Source organism: Sus scrofa, chromosome X, assembly GCF_000003025.6.
Source record: "Sus scrofa isolate TJ Tabasco breed Duroc chromosome X, Sscrofa11.1, whole genome shotgun sequence".
NCBI classification, from domain to species: domain Eukaryota; kingdom Metazoa; phylum Chordata; class Mammalia; order Artiodactyla; family Suidae; genus Sus; species Sus scrofa.
The window spans coordinates 46568354-46590518 of record NC_010461.5 but is presented as its reverse complement, the minus strand read 5'-3'; the positions used below and the strand labels follow the sequence as shown (position 1 = coordinate 46590518).

General features: G+C 39.7%; 1 protein-coding gene across 1 annotated transcript; it reads left to right on the top strand.

Moving 5' to 3' along the window:
• Positions 20014–21773, top strand: LOC106506967 (structural maintenance of chromosomes protein 1A-like). The gene is made up of 2 exons (XM_013986161.2): positions 20014–20221; positions 21266–21773. Exons 1-2 carry the CDS (start codon positions 20072–20074, stop codon positions 21416–21418), a joined length of 303 nt encoding a protein of 100 aa, XP_013841615.1. The 5' UTR covers positions 20014–20071; the 3' UTR covers positions 21419–21773.

The window sequence follows — 22165 nt, the reverse complement described above, 5'->3', positions numbered from 1 at the left end:
CTCTCCTCCCAATTGCATGAATCATGGATTTACACCTCTACTGTTGGCCTTATAAATTCAGCACTGGTGGAATATCTCAACAGGCAATGAGTGCTCCTTCACAGAGATGGGTCTAGTTTGAGCAGTTGTGGGTTTTGTGGGCACATACATGTGGCATTCAAGCAGGCCAGAGTCTGACCTGCCTTCAGAAATACCACAGAGGGCTCAGGAACATTGAATACTGCAATCCTGAATCCTGACCTCAGTGGATTTGCACTGATGACCTAGTGAAGACAACACCTGAGAGACACCAGGGCCAATTACAGACATACTCATGGATAAAGTGGGGCTGAGAGCAGTGCCAACAACAGTGTACTCTGTGAGCCCACACAAAGAGGGAAAGGTGACGCAACAGTGCACACTCACAGGTGAAGAGCTCCAGGGCTAGAATACTCAGTGGCTCTTTTCCCAGTATGAGTACTGGAAACCCACCTACCTTGCACTGCAGATTAGAACCACAATTCAGAAACATATCTGAGGGCTCCTACTGCAGCAACTGGGGAGTAGACTCTGCCCCTTACAGGGCACTGACAACCACAAAACAAATAGGAGACCCACTCAATATCCAGCACAGACTTGGGTCATCACAACATCAAGCAAACCTCCTATCAAAGGCCAGAACACACTGAGGAAAGAGATGACAGGCTGCCTAAAAACATAGTGAGCTGATAGCTACCTCTCAACACACCACTCAACACAAGCCTGACCACCAAAGGGACAAGACCCAGCTCCACCCACCAGTGGGAAGGTACCTGTCCCTCCAACAAGGAAGCCTTCACAAATTCCTGGGCCAACCTTACCCACTAGAGGGAAGACACCAGAAACAAGAGGAACTAAATCCCTGCAGCCTGCAGAAAGGAGATGACAAGCATAGAAAGACATATATTTAAAATGTGTTTTATACATTTTATTTAAACAGCAGAGAAAAATGTTTCAGACAAAGGAAAAAGATAAAAACCCACAAAATTATCTAAGTGAAGAGGAAATAGGCAATCTACCTGAAAAAGAATTCAAAGTAGTGATAGTAAGAATGATACAGGACCTCAGGAAAAAAAAAAAATGGGTGCACAGATCGAGAAATTACAAGAAGTATTTAACAAAGAGGTGGAAGATTTAAAGATCAAGCAAACAAAGATGAACAACACAATATCTGAAATGAAAAAAAAAAAACACTAGAAAAAAATCAACAGCAGAATAACCAAGGCAGAAGAATGAATTAATGAGGTGGAAGAAAGAGTAGTGGAAATCACTACCATGGAAAAGAATAAAGACTGAAAATAAATGAGGACATTCTAAGAGACCTCTGGGACATTAGATGCATCGACATTCACATTTTCAGTGTCCCAGGAAGAGAAGAGAGAAAGAAAGGACCTGAGAAGATATTTTAAGAAATAATAGCTGAAAATTTCCTTAACATGGAAAAGAAAATAGTCACCCAAGTGCAGGAAGTACAGAAAATACCATACAGTATCAAACCAGGGAGAAACACATCAAGACACCTATTAATCAAACAGACAAAAGTTAAATACCAAAAAAAAATATTAAAAACATTGTAGGATTTCCCATCATGGCTCAGCAGAAATGAATCTGACCAGTATCCATGAGGACACAGGTTTGATACCTAGCATTGCCACGAGCTGTGGTGTAGGTCACAGATGCAGCTTGGATCTGGCATTGCTGTGGCTGTGGCATAGGCCGGTGGCTACAGCTCTGATTTGACCCCTAGCCTAGAAACCTCCATGTGCCATGGATGCAGTCCTAAAAAGACAAAAAAAGACATTGTAAATCAACTATAATAATAAAAGAAAAAATAGTTTTAAAAAAGGCCACAAGGTAAAAGCAACAAATAACGTACAAAGTAACCCCCATGAGGTTATCAGCTGATTTTTCTGCAGAAACTGTACAGGCCAGAAGGGGGTAGCAAGATATATTTAAAGTGATGAAAGGGGAAATTTTTCAGAACAAAATACACAGCAAGGCTCTCTTTCGATTTTATGGAGAACACACCCAACATAGGTTCACCACAATATGCAAAGCAACTGCTAATAACCTTGAAAGGACAAATCAACAATAACACAATCATTCTGGGGGACTTTAACACCCCACTTACGGCAATGGACAGATTATCCAGACAGAAAATCAATAAGGAAACACAGGCCCTGAATGATGCATTAAACCAGATGGACTTAATAGATATTTATAGGATATTCCATCCAAAAGCAACACAATACACATTCTTCTCAAGTGCACATGGAACATTCTCTAAGATTCATCACATCCTGGGCTACAAGTCCAACCTTGGTAACTTTAAGAAAATTGGAATCATATCAAGCATCTTTTCTGAGCACAACACTATACAACTAGAAATAAACAACAAGAAAAAAACTGCAAAAAACACAAACACGTGGAGACTAAACAGCATGCTACTAAACAAACAATGGATCACTGAAGAAAACAAAGAGGAAATTAAAAAATACCTAGCAGCAAATGACAATGAAGATACGACACTCCAAAACCTATGCAATGCAGCAAAAGCCGTTCTAAGCGGAAAGTTTATAGCAATACAAGCCCACCTCAGGAAACAAGAAAAAGCTCAAATAAACAAGCTAACTTTACATCTAAAGCAGCTAGAGAGAGAAGAACAGACAAGACTTATAGTAGAAGGAAAGAAATCATAAAGATCAGAGCAGAAATCAGTGAAATAGAAATGAAGAAAACCATAGAAAAGATCGATGAAACAAAAAGCTGGTTCTTTGAAAAGATCAACAAAATTGATAAACCCCTTGCCAGACTTATCAAGCAAAAAAGAGAGAGGACTCAAATCAATAAAATTAGAAATGAAAAAGGAGAAGTAACAACAGACATCACAGAAATACAAAGGATCATAAGAGACTACTCAATGCAACTATGTACCAATAAAATGGAAAACCTAGAAGAAATGGGCAAATTCTTAGAAAAGTACAATCTTCCAAGACTAAACCAAGATGAAATAGAAAAGATGAATGGACCAATCACAAGCACTGAAATTGGACTGTGATTGAAAAACTTCCAACAAACAAAAGTCCAAGATCAGAGGGCTTCACAGGTGAATTCTATCAAACATTTAGAGAAGAGCAAACACCTCTCCTTCTGAAACTATTTCAAAAAATTGCAGAGGAAGGGATACTCCCAAACTCATTCCATGAGGCCACCATCACCCTGACACCAAAACCAGACAAAGATACCACAGCAAAAGAAAACTACAGGCCAATTTCACTGATGAACACAGATGCAAAAACCCTCAACAAAATACTAGCAAGCCGCATCTAACAATACATTAAAAGGATTGTACATCATGATCAAGTGGGATTTATCCCAGGGATGCAAGTGTTCTTCAATATCCGCAAATCCATCAGTGTGATACACCACATTAACAAACTGAAGAATAAAAACCATAAGATCCTCTCAATAGACATGGAAAAAGCCTTTGACAAAATCCAACACCCATTTCTGATTAAAACCCTTCAGAAAGTGGGCATAGAGGGAACCTACCTCAACATGATAAAGGCCATATATGACAAACCCAGAGCTAACAGCATTCTCAATGGTGAAAAGCTGAAAGCATTCCTGCTGAGATCAGGAACAAGACAAAGAGGTCCACCCTTGCCACTACTCTTCAACATAGTTTTGGAAGTCCTAGGCGTGGCAATCAGAGAAGTAAAAGAAATGAAAGGAATCCAAATTGGAAAGGAAGAAGTCAAACTATCCCTATTTGCAGATGACATGATACTATACCTAGAGAATCCTAAAGACTCTACCAGAAAACTGTTAGAGCTCATCCATGAATTTGTCATGGTCGCAGGATACAAAATTAATACACAGAAATCAATAGCATTTCTATACGCTAACAATGAAAGAGCCAAAAGAGAAATTTGGGAAGCAATCTCATTTACCATCACATCCAAAAGAATGAAATACCTAGGAGTAAACCTACCTAAAGAGACAAAAGACCTGTACTCTGAAAACTATAAGACACTGATGAATGAAATCAAAGATGACACAAACAGATGGAAAGACATACCATGCTCTTGGATTGGAAGAGTCAGCATTATCAAAATGACTATACTACCTAAGGCAATCTACAGATTCAATGCAATCCCTATCAAATTACTAAGGACAGTTTTTCACAGAACTCAAACAAAATAGTTTAAAGTTTGTTTGGAAGCACAGAAGACCCAGAATAGCCAAAGACATCCTGAAACAGTTTTGATGGAGAAATAAAAAGCTTTGCAGACAAGCAAAAGCTGAAAGAATTAAGCACTACCAAACCAGCTTTACAACAAATACTAAGGGTATCTCTCTAGGTTTAAAAGGAAAAAAAAGGCCATAATTAGAAACAAGAAAATTGTAGATGATAAAGTTCACAATAAAGGCAAACATAAGATAAATGGAGGCAATCATATGAGACAAATGTGATATCAAAACCAGCAATCATGAGAAGAGGAGAGGAAGAATGCAGAATGTTGAAAAAGCATTTGAAGATGAGAATTAGGCAATTTAAAACAATTTTGTATATATGTAGAATACTATATCAAAACAGTGTGGAGACACCAAATCAAAAAACTACAATAGACATACTCATAAACAAAAGCAATTCAAGTAAACACTAAAAATAGTCATCAAATCACAGGAGAGGAGAACAAAAGAGGAAGAGAAGAAAAAATGTTTAACAATAACACAACAAATCCAAAACAATTAAGAAAATGCAATAAGTACATACACTTATTGATAATTACCTTGAATGTAAATGGATAAAAGTCTCCAACCAAAAGACATAGATTGGCTGATTCGATACAAAACCAAGAAGCTATCTTATTTTATATATGCTGTCTACAAGATACCCACTTCAGATCTAAGGACATATACAGACTAAAAATGAGGGGATGGGAGAAGTCATTCCATGGAAGAATAAAGGACAATATATAATGATCAGAGAATCAATTCAAGAAGATACAAAAATTGTAAATATATATGCACCCTACATAGGAACATCTCAATATATAAAGCAACTGCTAGCAGCCATAAAAGGAAAAATTGATAATAACACAATAACACAATAATGAGCACTTTAACATTACACTTCCAGCAATGGACAGATCAGACAGAAAATCAATAAAGAGAAAGAGACCTTAAATGCCACATTAGACTAGATGGACTTAGTAGATATTTATAGAACATTTCATCTGAAAGCAGCAGAATACACATTCTTCTCTAGTGGATATAGAACATTCTCCAGGATGGGTCACATCTTGGGCCACAAATAAAGCCTCAGTAAATTTAAGAAACCTGAAATCACATTAAGCATTTTTTCTGATTACAACACTATGAGACTAGATATCAACCACAATATTAAAAAATTGCACAGATAAAAACAACAAAGTTACAACCAAATGCTGGACAACCTTCAACTTACTGGACTGGAAACTTTCAAAAAGATATCCTACTCCAAAAGAGAAAGAGGAGGCCACATCAAGAGGTAGGAGGGGCAAAGCAGAGACTCCATAGGAATCTGGGTTGTACCTGACTGCAGTTCTTAGAGCATCTCCTGGGAAAACAAGGGGTAACTGTGACTTGTTCTGGGGGAAGGATATTTGAGGCAAAGTTCTCAGAAATGTATATCAGCCTGCGTTTCTCTGAACATGGCCATTTTGGGAAAATCTGGCCCCACCCATGAGGCTGAGAAGCCCCAGGCCAAATGATAATCCAGGTGGGATAACAGCCCACCCCTCAGTAAACAGGCTACCTAAAGACCACCCCCCAGGCACACAGCTGCCTCTAATCTTACCCAGAGACAAAGACCCACCCACCAGAGGGATTGGAATCAGCTCCACCCACCAGTGAGCAGGCATCAGCCCCTCCCATCAGGAAGCCTACAGCAAGCCCCCAATACCGACTTCAGCCACAAGGGGAGCAGACACCAGAAGTAAGAGAGGCTACAACTCTATTATCTGTAAAAAGGACACCACACCAAAAACCTATAAAAACGAAAAGACAGAGAACTATATAACTCAGATGAGGGAGAAAGGAAAAGCCCCAGAAAATCAGCTAAGCAATGAGGAGACTCTCAGCCTCTAGGAAAAAGACTTTAGCCTGTTGATGCTGAAGATGATGCAAGACATTGGAAATAAACTGGAGGCAAAGATGGATACCTTACAGGACACAGTGACCAAAGAGATGCAAGATATAAAACTTGAACAAGAAGAGATGCAAAATACAATAACTGAAATAAAAAACTCACTAGAAGAAGCTAACAGCAGAATACAGGAGGCAGAAGAACAAATAAGCGAGGTGGAGGACAGATTAGTGGAAATTACGGATGTGGAACAGAAAAGAGAGAAAGGATTGAAAACAAATGAAGAGAGTCTCAGAGAACTCTGGGACAATGTGAAACGCGCCAACATCCGTATTATAGGGGTGCCAGAAGGAGAAGCGAGAGAGAAGGGGACAGAAAAAAGATTCCAAGAGATAACAGCCAAACACTTCCCTAACATGGGAAAGGAACCACTCACTCAAATCCAGGAAGCACAACAAGTACCATACAAAATAAACCCAAGGAGGAATACACCGAGACACATATTAATCAAACTGACCAAAATTAAAGACAAAGAGAAAATCTTGAAAGCAGCTAGGGAAAAGAAACAAGTAACATATAAGGGAACCCTGATAAGGCTATCCTGGCAGATTTTTCAGCAGAAACTCTGCAGGCCAGAAGGGAGTGGCATGATATACTTCACATGATGAAAGGAAAAACCTCCAACCAAGATGACTTTACCCAGCAAGGCTCTCATTCAGATTTGAAGGAGACATCAAAACCTTCACAGATAAGCAAAAGCTGAGAGAATTCAGCAACACTAAACCAGCCTTCCAACAAATACTAAAGGAACTTCTCTAGGCAGAAAAGAAAAGGCCACAAGCAGAAACAAAAATTCCACAAATGACAAGGCTCGCCAGGAAAGGTATATACAGTAAAGATAGAAATCATCCTCACACAGCTATGCTACAAGAATTAGAAAAAAGTGAAAAGAGGAGGGTAAAAAAGGACCCTGGAGATGCCCTTGCAGTTAAGAGAACAACAACTTAAAACAATCTCATGTATATATGTATATATACTCCTATATCAAAACTTTAGAATAACTGCAAACCAAAAATCTACAAGTGATACACAAACAAAAACAAAAATCAACTCAAATACAACACTAAAGACAGTCAGCAAACCACAAGAGGAGAGAACAAGAAAATTGAATTTATATCAAGCATTTTTTCCAACCACAGCACTATATGGCAAGGAGAAAACTGCAAAAAACACAGACATGTGGAGACTAAATGACATGGTACTAAAGAACAAATGGATCACTAAAGAAATCAAAGAGGAAATTAAAAAATACCTAGAAGCAAATGACAACAAAGATATGACAATCCAAAACCTATGGGATGCAGCAAAAGCAGTTCTAAGAGAGAAGTTTATAGGAATACAAGCCTACCTTAGGAAAGGAAACAAGAAAAAGCTCCAATAAACAACCTAACTTTACATCTAAAGCAGCTAGAGAGAGAAGAACAGACTAGATATATAAGTTAGCAGAAGGAAAGAAATCATAAAGATCAGAGCAAGAATAAAGGAAATAGAAAAGAAGAAAATCATTGACAAGATCATTGAAACTTAAAGCTGGTTCTTTGAAAAGATCAACAAAATTGATAAACCCCTTGCCAGACTTATCAAGAAATGAAGAGAGAGGACTCAAATTAAAAAATTAGAAATGAAAAAGGAGAAGTTACAATGGAAATCACAAAAATACAAAGGATCATAAGAGACCACTACATTCAACTATAGGCCAATAAAAAGGAAAACCTAGAAGAAATGGGCAAATTCTTAGAAAAGTGCAATCTTCCAAGACTAAGCCAAGATGAAATAGAAAAGATGAATGGACCAATCACAAGTACTAAAATTGAAACTCTGATTTAAAAACTTCCAACAAACAAAAGTCCAAGACCAGAGGGCTTCACAGGCGAATTCTATCAAACATTTAGAGAAGAGCTAACACCTCTTCTTCGGAAACTGTTTCAAAAAATTGCAGAGGAAGGGATACTCCCAAACTCAGTCTATGAGGCGACCATCACCCCGACACCAAAACCAAAGTTACCACAAAAAAAGAAAATTACAAACCAATTTCACCGATGAACACAGATGCAAAAACCCTCAACAAAATACTAGCAAGCCGCATCTAACAATACATTAAAAGGATTGTACATCATGATCAAGTGGGATTTATCCCAGGGATGCAAGTGTTCTTCAATATCCGCAAATCCATCAGTGTGATACACCACATTAACAAACTGAAGAATAAAAACCATAAGATCCTCTCAATAGACATGGAAAAAGCCTTTGACAAAATCCAACACCCATTTCTGATTAAAACCCTTCAGAAAGTGGGCATAGAGGGAACCTACCTCAACATGATAAAGGCCATATATGACAAACCCAGAGCTAACAGCATTCTCAATGGTGAAAAGCTGAAAGCATTCCTGCTGAGATCAGGAACAAGACAAAGAGGTCCACCCTTGCCACTACTCTTCAACATAGTTTTGGAAGTCCTAGGCGTGGCAATCAGAGAAGTAAAAGAAATGAAAGGAATCCAAATTGGAAAGGAAGAAGTCAAACTATCCCTATTTGCAGATGACATGATACTATACCTAGAGAATCCTAAAGACTCTACCAGAAAACTGTTAGAGCTCATCCATGAATTTGTCATGGTCGCAGGATACAAAATTAATACACAGAAATCAATAGCATTTCTATACGCTAACAATGAAAGAGCCAAAAGAGAAATTTGGGAAGCAATCTCATTTACCATCACATCCAAAAGAATGAAATACCTAGGAGTAAACCTACCTAAAGAGACAAAAGACCTGTACTCTGAAAACTATAAGACACTGATGAATGAAATCAAAGATGACACAAACAGATGGAAAGACATACCATGCTCTTGGATTGGAAGAGTCAGCATTATCAAAATGACTATACTACCTAAGGCAATCTACAGATTCAATGCAATCCCTATCAAATTACTAAGGACCGTTTTTCACAGAACTCAAACAAAATAGTTTAAAGTTTGTTTGGAAGCACAGAAGACCCAGAATAGCCATAGCCATCCTGAGAAAGAAAAATGGAGCTGGAGGAATCAGGCTCCCTGACTTCAGGCTATACTACAAAGCAACAATCATCAAAACCTCATGGTACTGGCACAAAGATAGAAAATAGATCAGGGGAACAGGATAGAAAGCCCACAATTCAACCCACACACCTACAGCCAACTCATCTACGACAAAGGAGGCAGGAATGTATAATGGAGAAAAGACAGCCCCTTCAATAAGTGGTGATGGGAAAACTGGACAGCCACATGGAAAAGAATGAAATTAGAATGCTCCCTAACACCATACAAGAAAGTAAATTCAAAATGGATTAAAGACCAAAATATAAGACCGGATACTATAAAACTATTAGAGGAAAACATAGGCCAAACACTATGACATAAACGACAGCAACATCTTCTCAGATCCAGCTCTCAGAGAAATGAGGATAAAAAAAAATTAAAAAATGGAAAATATCATATACCACGACCAGGTGCGATTCATCCCAGGTTCAAAAGGATGGTTCAACATATGCAAATCAATCAATGTCACACACCACATTAACAAAACAAAAGTCAAAAACCACATGATGATCTTCAAGACATGCAGAAAAAGCATTTGACAAAGTCCAACAGCCATTCATGATAAAAACTCTTACCAAAGTGGGAACATACCTTAACATAATAAAAAGCCATTTATGATAAACCCACAGCAAATATAATAGTCAATGGAGAAGAGCTGAAAGCCTTCCAAATAAAACCTGGAACAAGACAGGGATGCCCACTCTCACCACTGTTATTCAACATAGTACTGGAAGTCCTAGCCACAGCAATCAGAAAAACAAAAGAAATAAAATGCATCCAAATAGGAAGAGAAGAGTTAAAACTGTCACTCTATGCAGATAACATGATACTATATATAGAAAACCCTAAGGACTCAACCCCAAAACTGCTTGAACTGATCAACAAATTCAGCAAAGTAGCAGGATATAAGAGTAACATTCAGAAATCAGTGTCATTTCTGTATACTAACAATGAAACATTAGAAAAGGAATACAAAAATACAATACCTTTTAAAATTGCACCCCAAAAAATCAAATACCTGGGAATACACCTGACCAAGGAGTTGAAAGACTTATATGCTGAGGACTATAAAACATTAATCAAAGAAATTAAAGTAGATGTAAAGAAATGGAAAGATATTCCATGCTCCTGGGTTGGAAAAAATTAATACTGTAAAAATGGCCAAAGCAATCTACAGATTCAATGCAATCACTCTCAAATTACCCATGACATTTTTCACAGAACTAGAACAAACTATCCGAAAATTTATATGGAACCACAAAAGACCCAGAATTGCCAATGCAATCCTGAGAAACAAAAACCAAGCAGGAGGCAAACTCTCCCAGACTGCAGGCAATATTACAAAGCCACAGTCATCAAGAGAGAGTGGTACTGGTACCAAAACAGACATACAGGCCAATGGAACAGAATAGAGAACCCAGAAATAAACCCAGACACCTATGGTCAATCACCTTTGACAAAGGAGCCAAGAATATAAAATGGGGAAAAGACAGTCTTTTCAGCATGTATTGCTGGGAAACCTGGACAACTGCATGCAAATCAATGAAACTGGAAGACACCCTCACACCATGCACAAAAATAAACTCAAAATGGCTTAAATACTTAACCATCAGACAAGACACCATCAAACTCCTGGAAGAGAACACAGGCAAAACATTCTCTGACATCAACCTTACAAATGTTTTCTCAGGTCAGTCTCCCAAAGCAACAGAAATGAAGGCAACAATAAACCAATGGGACCTCATCAAACTGAAAAGCTTTTGCACAGCAAAGGAAACCAACAAGAAAACAAAAAGACAATTTACAGAATAGGAGAAAATGGTTTCAAATGATGCAACAGATGAGGGCTTAATCTCTAAAATATGCAAGCAACTTATACAACTCAATAGCAAAAAAGCCAACAACCCAATGGAAAAGTGGGCAAAAGGCCTGAATAGACATTTCTCCAAGGAAGATATACAGATGGCCATCAAGCACCTGGCCATCATTAATAAGTCCACAAATAACAAGTGCTGGAGGGGGTGTGGAGAAAAGGGAACCCTCCTACACTGTTGTTGGGAATGTAGCCTAGTACAACCACGATGGAGAAGAGTATGGAGGTACCTTAGAAAACTATACATAGAACTACCATAGGCCCAAGCAATTCCACTCTTGGGCATATATCCAGACAGAACTTTCCTTGAAAAAGATACATGCACCCCCATGTTCATTGCAGCACTATTCACAATAGCCAAGACGTGGAAACAACCCAAATGTCTATCGACAGAGGACAGGATTGGGAAGATGTGGTATATATACACAATGGAATACTATTCAGCCATAAAAAAGAACAAAAGAATGCCATTTGCAGCAACATGGATGGAACTAGAGACTCTCATCCTGAGTGAGGTAAGTCAGAAAGGGAAAGACAAAAATCATATGATATCACTGATATCTGGAATCTAATATAAGGCATAAATGAACCTTTCCACAGAAAAGAAAATCATGGACTTGGAGAATAGACTTGTGGTTTCCAAGGGGGAGGGGGAAGGAGGTGTAGGGACTGGGAATTTGTGGTTAAAAGATGCAAACTGTTGCCTTTGAAATGGATTAACAATGAGATCCTGCTGTGTAGCACTGGGAACTATGTCTATCACTTATGATAGAGCACGATAATGTGCAAAAATAGAATATATACACGTATGTGTAACTGGGTAACCATGATGTACAGTAGAAAAAAATTGCATTGGGGAAATAACTATTAAGAAATAATAATGAAATAGGAAGAAACTAATGCAGAATCTCCAAAACTGGCATCTTATCAAAAGCTGTTCCAAAGGATGTTGCTTGATGAGTTCTATACTTAAATTAAATATGGGATCATTTGATAAAACAAAAAAAAACCATTAAGAAAGGACAAATGACAAATACAAATAAAGTAACTAAAATTAAATCACCATAGTCAAAAAACAAAAACAAAACTAAAAACAAATGGGACTTAAACTTAAAAGTTTCTGCACAGCAAAGGAAACCCTAAACAAAATGAAAAGACAACCCACATAATGCAAGAAGTATCTTTGCAAATGGATCGACTGACGAGGGATTAATCTCCAAAATTTATAAACACCTTCTGCAGCTCAATACCAAAGAAAACACTCAACGCCATTAAAAAACGGGCAACCACAAGTCTATTCTCCAGGTCCATGATTTTCTTTTCTGTGGAAAAGTTCCTTTGTGCCAAGGGGGAAGGGGAGGGAGTGGGAGGGACTGGGGCTTGGGGGTAAATAGATGAAAAATGTAGCCTTTGGGATGGATTAGCAATGGGATCCTGCTGTGTACTCTGGAAACTCTGTCTAGTCACTTATGATGGAACATGTAATGTGAGAAAAAAGAATGTATACATGTATGTGTAACTGGATCGCCATGCTGTACAGTAGAATTATATATATATATATATATATATGTATAAATGATAAAAAAATGAAAAAATGGGCAGATGATCTAAACACACAATTCTCCAAAGAAGACATACAGATGGCCAAAAAACACATGAAAAGATATTCAACATCACTGATTATTAGAGACATGCAAATCAAAGCCACTATTACACTAGCCAGAATGGCCATCTTCAAAAAGTCTACAAACAATAAATGCTGGAGAGGGTGTGGAGGAAAAGGAATCCTATTACACTATTGGTGGGAATGTAAATTGGTGTGACTACTGTCAAAAATAGTATGGAGATTCCTCAGAAAACTAAAAATAGAATTACCATTTGATCTAGCAATTCCATTCCTGGGCGTCTATCAGAGAAAACCATGACTCAAAAAGATACATGTACTCCAGTGTTCATTGCAGCACTATATACAATAGCCAAGACATGGAAACAACCTAAATGTCCATTCACAGAGGAATGGATCAAGAAGATGTGGTACATATACACAATGGAATATTACTCAGCCATTAAAAGGAAAGAAATAATGGCATTTTTAGCAACATGGATGGACATAGAAACTATCATGGTAAGTGAAATCAGTCAGATGATGAGACACCAACCTCAAATGCTATCACTTACATGTGGAATCTAAAAAGAGGACACTATGAACTTCTTTGCAGCACAGATACTGAATCACAGACTTTGAAAAACTTATGATTTCCAAATGAGACAGTTTGGGGGTGGGGAATGCACTGAGTGTTTGGGATAGAAATGCTATAAAATTTGGTTGTGATAATTGTTGTACAAGTATAAATTTATTAAAATTTATTGAATATTAGAAAAATATAAATAAAAAATAAATAAGGCAGTTTCTCAACAGTTTTGCTTTGCAGCAGAGTTAAGAAAAATAAATTTTCCATATTTTCCTAGTAATTTTAGTTTCATCAATATGTAAAGACTTTCTGTAGTGATGCTTTTTGCCTTAAAGCCAATTTCATTTGATATTAAAATAGTTACCCTAGCTTTCTTTTTATTAGTACTAGTATACTAGTATAGATGATTATTTCCTCTTTTATTTTCAATCTTTCTATGTCCTCATGTATTAACTATCTCTAGTAAGTAATATACAGCAAGATTCTACTTTGTTATATAGTCTTTGTCTTTTAAATAAAGTCAGTTTAGATTGATTGGGCTTATAAATATACTTGGATTCATGTCTATGAAAAAAAAAGCTGCACAAAATCAGAAACATGTGGAGGCTAATAAATATGTTACTTAACACAAATGTGATGGATGGGGAGTTTGGGGTTGATAGATGCAGGTATTACATTTAGAATGGATAAGCAGTGAGATCCTACTATATAGCACAGAGAACTATTATCTAATCTCTCAGGTTAGAAAATGATGGGAAATAGTATCAGAAAAAGTATATATATATATATATGCACATATAAATAAATATATATATTTATATATATGAGAAAAAGAATGTGTGTGTGTATACATATATATATTTGATAAGGTCACTATGCTGTATAGCAGAAATTGACACAACACTGTAAATCAACTATACTCCAAAAAAAATCCAATGAATCACTGAAGAAATCAAAGAAGAAATCAAAAAATACCTAGAGACAAATTACAATGAGGACACAATGATCCAAAACCTATGGGATGAAGCAAAAGCAGTTCTCAGAGAGAAGTTTAAAGCAATACAATCTCACCTCAGGAAACAAGAAAAATCCCAAATAAACAATCTAAACTTACACCTAAAGCAACCAGAAGAAGAACAAACAAAACCCAAAGTTAGTAGAAGGAAAGAAATCATAAAAAGCAGAGCAAGAATAAATGAGTGTCAAAGAAAACAATAGAAAAGATCAGTGAAACTGAAAGCTTGGTCTTTGAAAAGATCAATAATATTGATAAACCCTTAGCTATACTCATCAAGTAAAAAAGAGAGGACTCAAATCAATAAAATTAGAAATGAAAAAGTAGAAGTTACAACCAGCATCACAGAAATACAAAGGATCATAAGAGACAACTACAAGCAACTATATGCCAATAAAATGGACAACCTGGAAGAAATGGAAAAGTTCTTAGAAAAGTACAAGCTTCCAAGACTGAAACAGAAAGAAATGAAAAATATGAACAGGCCAATCACAAGTTCTGAAATCAAAACCATTATTTTAAAACTTCCAAAAAACCAAAGTCCAGGACCAGATGGCTGCACAGGTAAATTCTACAAACATTTAGAGAAGAATCAATACTTATTCTTCTGAAACTCTTCCAGAAAATTGTAGAGGAAGGAATACTCTCAGGCTCATTCTATGAGGCTACCATCACCCTAATGCCCAAACCATATAAAAACACCAAAAAAAGAAAATGATGGACCAATATCATAGATGAATGTAGAGGCAAAAATCCTCAACAAAATATTAGCAAACCAAATCCAACAATACATTAAAAGGATCATATACCATGATGAGGTGGGATTTATTCCAGGGGTGCAAGGATTCTTCAATATGTGGAAATCAACCAATGTGATTCAGCACATTAACAAATTGAAGAATAAAAGCCATATGACATCTCAATAGATGGCCAAAAAGCTTTTGACAAAATTCAACAACTATTTTTGATAAAAAACTTTTGATAAACTGAGCATAGAGCAAACCTGCTTCAACATAGAAAAGGCCATATGTGACAAACCCAAAGCTAAAATTATTCTCAATGGTGAAAAGCTGAAAGGTCGGGAAAAATACAAGGATGTACATTCACACCACTGTCATTCAACATAGTTTTGGAAGTCCTATCCTTGGCTAATATTGTCCTTGGTACACTTAGTGGCAATTTGATGTTCTGCTTCTTGAAGGCCTGTAACAGTCTTAAATGAAGAAATTTATTTCTCACGGTTGTAGAAGCTGGGAAGTCCAAGACCAAGGTGCCTGCATGGTTGCATTCTGATTAGGTTCCTGGTTCACAGCAAGCACCTTCTCACTGTGTTCTCATTTTCATTTGAAACATCGTCAGAATGGATTTATCATATCGACATTTCTTTCTTTCTTTCTTCCTCTTCCTTTTTTTTTTTTTTTTTTTTTTTTTTTTGCTTTTTAGGGCCACACTAGTGGCATATGGAGGTTCCCAGACTAGGGGTCCAGTCAGAGGTATAGCTGCTGGCCTATGCCACAGCCAGAGCAACTCCAGATCTGAGCCATGTCTGCGACCTCCATCACAGCTCATGGCAATGCCGGATTCTTAACCCACAGAGCAAGGCCAGGGATTGAACCCGCAACCTCATGGTTCCTAGTTGGATTCGTTTCCACTACGCCATGACGGGAACTCCTATCATATCCATATCTCTATGATCATTCTTTCTTGACCACTTTGGTATTCTTTAAGAAGACTGGGGCTTGCCCTAATGCCCTCATTTTTTCCCTCTGGGCAATTCAGTAGGACCTAATTCGAAAGTATGATCACAGCAATGCAGGCTTTTTCTTACCTAAACCTCCGAACTCTTCTATCCTCTACCCAGTTCCAAAGCCACTCCCATGTTTTTAGGTTTTGAAACTGCAGTACCCCTATTTCTCAGTGCCAATTTTCTTAATCCATTTGAGCTGTTACAATAAAATGCCATAGACTGGGTGGCTTATAAATAACAGAGGTTTATTTATCACTGTTATAGAGGGAGAAAGTCCAAAATCAGGATGTTGGTATGGTCAGGTTCTGGTGAAAGTAGTATTCCAGTTTGCAGACTGCTGAATTCTTAATGTAATCTCACATGGCAAAAGGGGTTAGGGAGCTTTGTGGTGTCTCTTTTATAAGGGCACTAATTTTGTGCATGAGGTCTCCACCTTCATGACCTAATCACCTCCCAAATACCATCACCTTTGGGGGTTATTTTTAACATGTAAATTTTAGGGAGAGGCAAACAATTAGACTACAGCAATAACATTAAATAAAATATAGCATTTGTCTCATTTACATAAAGCTGTCTATAAAGAATACTCAGAGGAAATGTGCTAAAATATTAATTGGTTACCTCTTAATGGTGGTATTATGAGTGATTGTATCCCCTGCTATATAGTTTTCTATACTTTGAACTGTTCTACAGCAGGTGACTTGTATATTGGGGTGGAGGAGGAGGACAACCAAATAATTTGGAAAAAGGTAAAAGAAGCCAGAAGGGTGATAGGGTTTTGTACAAGCAGAGCTCACTGAAGACACGCTGCAATTATCCACCTGGTGGAAAGGGTGGGGGCAAGGAGAGATGATCCCAAGGTGAGATGAGGAAAGCCTCCATTTCTTGTCCTGTTTCCTCTGCAAGGGGAGCAAAGATACATGAAGATTATATATTGTGGTGAACCTATGTTGGGTGCATAGATATTTAAAATTGTTATATCTTCTTCTTGGATTGATCCTTTGATCACTACGTGATGACCTTCTTTGGCCCTTAAAATAGTCTTCATTTTAAAGTCTATTTTGTCTGATATGAGTATTGCTACTCCAGCTTTCTTTTGATCCCCGTTTGCAGGAAATATTTTCTTCCATCCTCTCACTTTCAATTTGTATGTGTCCCTAGAAGTGAAGTGGATCTCTTGAAGACAGCATAGATATGGGTCTTGTTTTTGTATCCATTCAGCCAGTCTGTGTCTTTTAGTCCATTCATATTTAAGGTAATTATTGTTATGTATGTCCTTATTGCCATTTTATTAATTGCTTTGGATTTGTTTTTGTTGTTGTTGCTCTTTTTTCTTCCCTTCTTCTCTTGTTCTCTTATATTCTGTTTTGATGACTAACTTTGGTGATGTATTTGAGTTGATTTTTCTTTGTGTATCAATTGTAGATTTTTGGTTTGCAGTTATTCTAAAGTTTTGATGTAAGAGTCTATATGTATATGAGATTGTTTTAAGTTGTTGTTCTCTTAACTGCAAGGGCATCTCCAGTGTCCTGCATTTGTACCCACCTCTTCTCATGATTTCTGACTTTGGTGGGATAATTGTGCATGGATGATTTTCTATCTTTACTGTGTATATACCTTTCCTGGCGAGCCTTGTCATTTGTGGAATTTTTGTTTCTGCTTGTGGCCTTTTCTTTTCTGCCTAGAGAAGTTCCTTTAGTATTTGTTGGAAGGCTGGTTTAGTGTTGCTGAATTCTCTCAGCTTTTGCTTATCTGTGAAGGTTTTGATGTCTCCTTCAAATCTGAATGAGAGCCTTGCTGGGTAAAGTCATCTTGGTTGGAGGTTTTTCCTTTCATCATGTGAAGTATATCATGCCACTCCCTTCTGGCCTGCAGAGTTTCTGCTGAAAAATCTGCCAGGATAGCCTTATCAGGGTTCCCTTATATGTTACTTGTTTCTTTTCCCTAGCTGCTTTCAAGATTTTCTCTTTGTCTTTAATTTTGGTCAGTTTGATTAATATGTGTCTCGGTGTATTCCTCCTTGGGTTTATTTTGTATGGTACTTGTTGTGCTTCCTGGATTTGAGTGAGTGGTTCCTTTCCCATGTTAGGGAAGTGTTTGGCTGTTATCTCTTGGAATCTTTTTTCTGTCCCCTTCTCTCTCGCTTCTCCTTCTGGCACCCCTATAATACGGATGTTGGCGCGTTTCACATTGTCCCAGAGTTCTCTGAGACTCTCTTCATTTGTTTTCAATCCTTTCTCTCTTTTCTGTTCCACATCCGTAATTTCCACTAATCTGTCCTCCACCTCGCTTATTTGTTCTTCTGCCTCCTGTATTCTGCTGTTAGCTTCTTCTAGTGAGTTTTTTATTTCAGTTATTGTATTTTGCATCTCTTCTTGTTCAAGTTTTATATCTTGCATCTCTTTGGTCACTGTGTCCTGTAAGGTATCCATCTTTGCCTCCAGTTTATTTCCAATGTCTTGCATCATCTTCAGCATCAACAGGCTAAAGTCTTTTTCCTAGAGGCTGAGAGTCTCCTCATTGCTTAGCTGATTTTCTGGGGCTTTTCCTTTCTCCCTCATCTGAGTTATATAGTTCTCTGTCTTTTCGTTTTTATAGGTTTTTGGTGTGGTGTCCTTTTTACAGATAATAGAGTTGTAGCCTCTCTTACTTCTGGTGTCTGCTCCCCTTGTGGCTGAAGTCGGTATTGGGGGCTTGCTGTAGGCTTCCTGATGGGAGGGGCTGATGCCTGCTCACTGGTGGGTGGAGCTGATTCCAATCCCTCTGGTGGGTGGGTCTTTGTCTCTGGGTAAGATTAGAGGCAGCTGTGTGCCTGGGGGGGTGGTCTTTAGGTAGCCTGTTTACTGAGGGGTGGGGCTGTGATCTCACCTGGGTTGTTGTTTGCCCTGGGGCTTCTCAGCAACTGAGTGATGGGTGGGCCAGATTTTTCCAAAATGGCCACCCTCCATAGAAAGGCATGGGCTGCTGAATACTCCCGAGAGCTTTGCTTTCCATGTCCTTCCCTCACAACAAGCCATGTTCACCCCTGTGTTCCCAGGATGTCCTCCAAGAACTGTGGTCAATTTTGACCCAGTCTCCCATGGAGAGTTTGCCCTGGGACCCAGTGCATGTGAAAGTCCGTGTGCACCTTTTGAGAATGGGGTCTCCATTTCCCCCAGTCCTGTGGAGCTCCTGGGCATAAGCCCCACTGGCCTTCATTGCCAGGGGCTCCAGGGGCTCTTTCTCCCAGTGCTAGATCCCCACACGTGAGAGTTTGATGTGGGGCTCAGAACTCTCACTCCTGTAGGTGAGTCTCTGTTAACCAGTTAGTTTCCAGTCTACAGGGCTTCCTACCCCGGAGGTATGGGGCCCCTCCTACCTCTTGATGTGGTCTCCTCTTTTTCTTCTGGAGTAGGATATCTTTTTAAGGTTTCCAGTCCATTTGGATGGAAATTGCTCAGCCTTTAGTTGTGAATTTTGTTGTTTTTAGGAGAGAAGTTGAGCTCCAGTCCTTCTATCCCACCATCTTAATCCCATCCTCTCTGGGGGCTTTACTCTTAACAGCTTGAACCTGCAGCCCTTCTTTTCCTCCTTCCTGCTTAGCCTAGTTTTGCTTGCTCACAGAATCCTGTAGCAGATGCGTCACACCAGCTCTTTAGTACAGAATGGCTGTGCTGGGACACAGTGGACCGAGAGCAGCGCAGGACACTACAATCAACATGGTGGCAGCCGGCTATCGGTACCTGAAGGTTATAGATGAGACCATGGCCCAGCTGCATGATCTGAAGAATCAGAACCTGGCCAAGAAGTCAGAGGTGAATGACAAGATCCACGAGATGGAGGAGATTCGTAAGAAACTGGGGGGGGGGGGTGGCGTCAACAAGTGAGTGTGTTCAGGCCTAGGCTTGGGGGAAGTACACAGTACAGGCAGCCTGCTAGATTTGAGTCTCTCCTGTCTCCCTGGATCTTCTTAGGGAAATGACCCATTTACAGAAGGAAGTGACAGCCATTGAGACCAAGCTTGAACAGAAGCGCAGTGACCGCCACAACCTGCTACAGGCCTGCAAGATGCAGGACATCAAGTTGCCACTGTCTAAAGGCACCATGGATGATATTAGTCAGGAAGAGGTGAGTGTCATGGCTGGTGGTGGGGGTAGGCTGCGAACAACATAACAAGGGATGGGGGATGAAGGTAGCCAGGGAGGGCAGGTAAGAGAAGGATGGTGGGCGGGGTGGTGAGGGACAAAAGGAGAGGCACAGGGGAGATGAGGCAGGGTGAGGCTGTGAGGGCCGGATGGGGTGAAAGGTAGTGTAGCCTTGGTGTGAGAGGGAAGTTGAATTGGGGTAGGGCTGTGTGTCAGTGGGTGGTGAGGGAGGTAAGCCCAGAGACGAGGAAATCATTAGCCTTAGGGACTTGAGCTAAGTTAATTCCAGCAGGTGATGGCTATTGGTAGGAGTGGGAATTGAGGGACATTAGCCAAGAGGAAAGGAAGACGGAAGCTGAGGGCCCTGAGGGCTGGTGGTTTAGCTGTAGTGAGTGAAGTTGGCCAGGAGAGGGTTGGGTAAGGGACATCAGCAATGCAGAGGTGACCAAACTTAGTTAGGGGAAAGGTAGCAACACCAGCCAATAGAAGAGCCAAGGCATTTTATCCACTGGAAGTGAAGCTTGGTAGCAAGGAGGTGGGAATGTTAACTGAGAGGAGGTTTGCGGACATCTTGTCCTTAACTTGAACATGTATCTCAGTCCCACATCTTTCTCCCTCCTTTCTTTCCAAATAGCATTTCTGTTTAATTCAGTAAAATCTTTCAAACACTGGCAGTGTGCCAGGCGTCATGGTAGCATGTGCTATAAGTGCTCCTAATGCTAAGCACAGCCCTGCCAGGCAGGCATTAGCCCATAGTACAGATGAGGGTTCGTGTGTCTAAACGACGCTTCTGGTGTCGAGACCCGATGGTGTGGCTTGCCCATGGTCACACCGTTAGTCAGCGGTAGAGCCCAGTTTTGAACTTGGGTCTTTGTGCCTTCAAAGCTGCTCTTCCTTCTGCCACAAGTGCTTTCTAATAAGGTGCTTCTCAAAGACATAGAAGGATGCGGAAGAGCCCCCAGCCCCCTCTATTGGAGCACTCTCATGGCCAGTCGGCTCCATTCGACTCTCCCTCTCGCCATTGCAGGGTAGCTCCCAGGGGGAGGATTCAGTGAGTGGCTCCCAACGAACCTCCAATATCTACGCACGAGAGGCCCTCATCGAGATTGACTATGGTGACCTGTGTGAGGATCTGAAGGTAAGATCTTCCCAGCTGTCCATCAAGGGTCAGCCCATCTAGGGGTCCTGTGGAGTTAGACCATGGCTGGAAAGAGGGGCGAACTGGCAAGGGAGGGTGGGTGGAATTGTGCTCCAGGGTCTCCCCCCATGTGCACACACAGGCACAGGCACGTCTTTCACCCCCACCCCCAGTTGTCCCTGTCCCTGCCTGCTGCCGGCCTTCCCCTTCCACTTGTATACGCTCTCAGCCCAGATACACGGAGAAAGGGCTCCTGTACAGTGAACAGCTAGACCTCGAGTGTTCCTTAGGGCTCTGTCCCGGGTGGCATGCTTTCCTTCTCACGTGGCATTCTCTCATCCTGAGTGTCTCTTCCACTCCCCTGTCTTCAGCTGCCATCTCTGTGCTATTCTGGCACACATCTCAGACCCCAGCCTTCCTCCCCAAATCTGCCTCCTCTCCTCAGTGCCAGCCACAGGTTCAAACCAGAAATCTATGCCCGGTCCTTGACTCCCTCTCCCACTGTGCATATTCACTGAATTACCAAGCCCTGTTGACTCTCCCTCCTAAATATCTATTGAATCCGACTTTATTCGGTTTCCACTGTGTCTCTAGTGCAGGCTGCTTTCACCTCTCACATGGGCTATTGCAGGAGCCTCTTAAATAGTTTCGGGTGCTTTCCAACCCATCATTATAGTCATGGGAACTTGATTTTTTTCAAACTTTTTATTATGGAAATTTTCAAACACATACAGAAGTAGAGAGAATGATATAATGAAGTGAACCCTGGGTACCTACCCATCACCTATC

Bases quoted from the DNA above. Each gene is read 5' to 3' on its own strand.
- LOC106506967 (XM_013986161.2), top strand. From the start codon at position 20,072: ATGACCCATTTACAGAAGGAAGTGACAGCCATTGAGACCAAGCTTGAA. The intron at 20,222-21,265 runs GTGAGTGTCATG...TCGCCATTGCAG, and splicing joins ATGATATTAGTCAGGAAGAG to GGTAGCTCCCAGGGGGAGGA.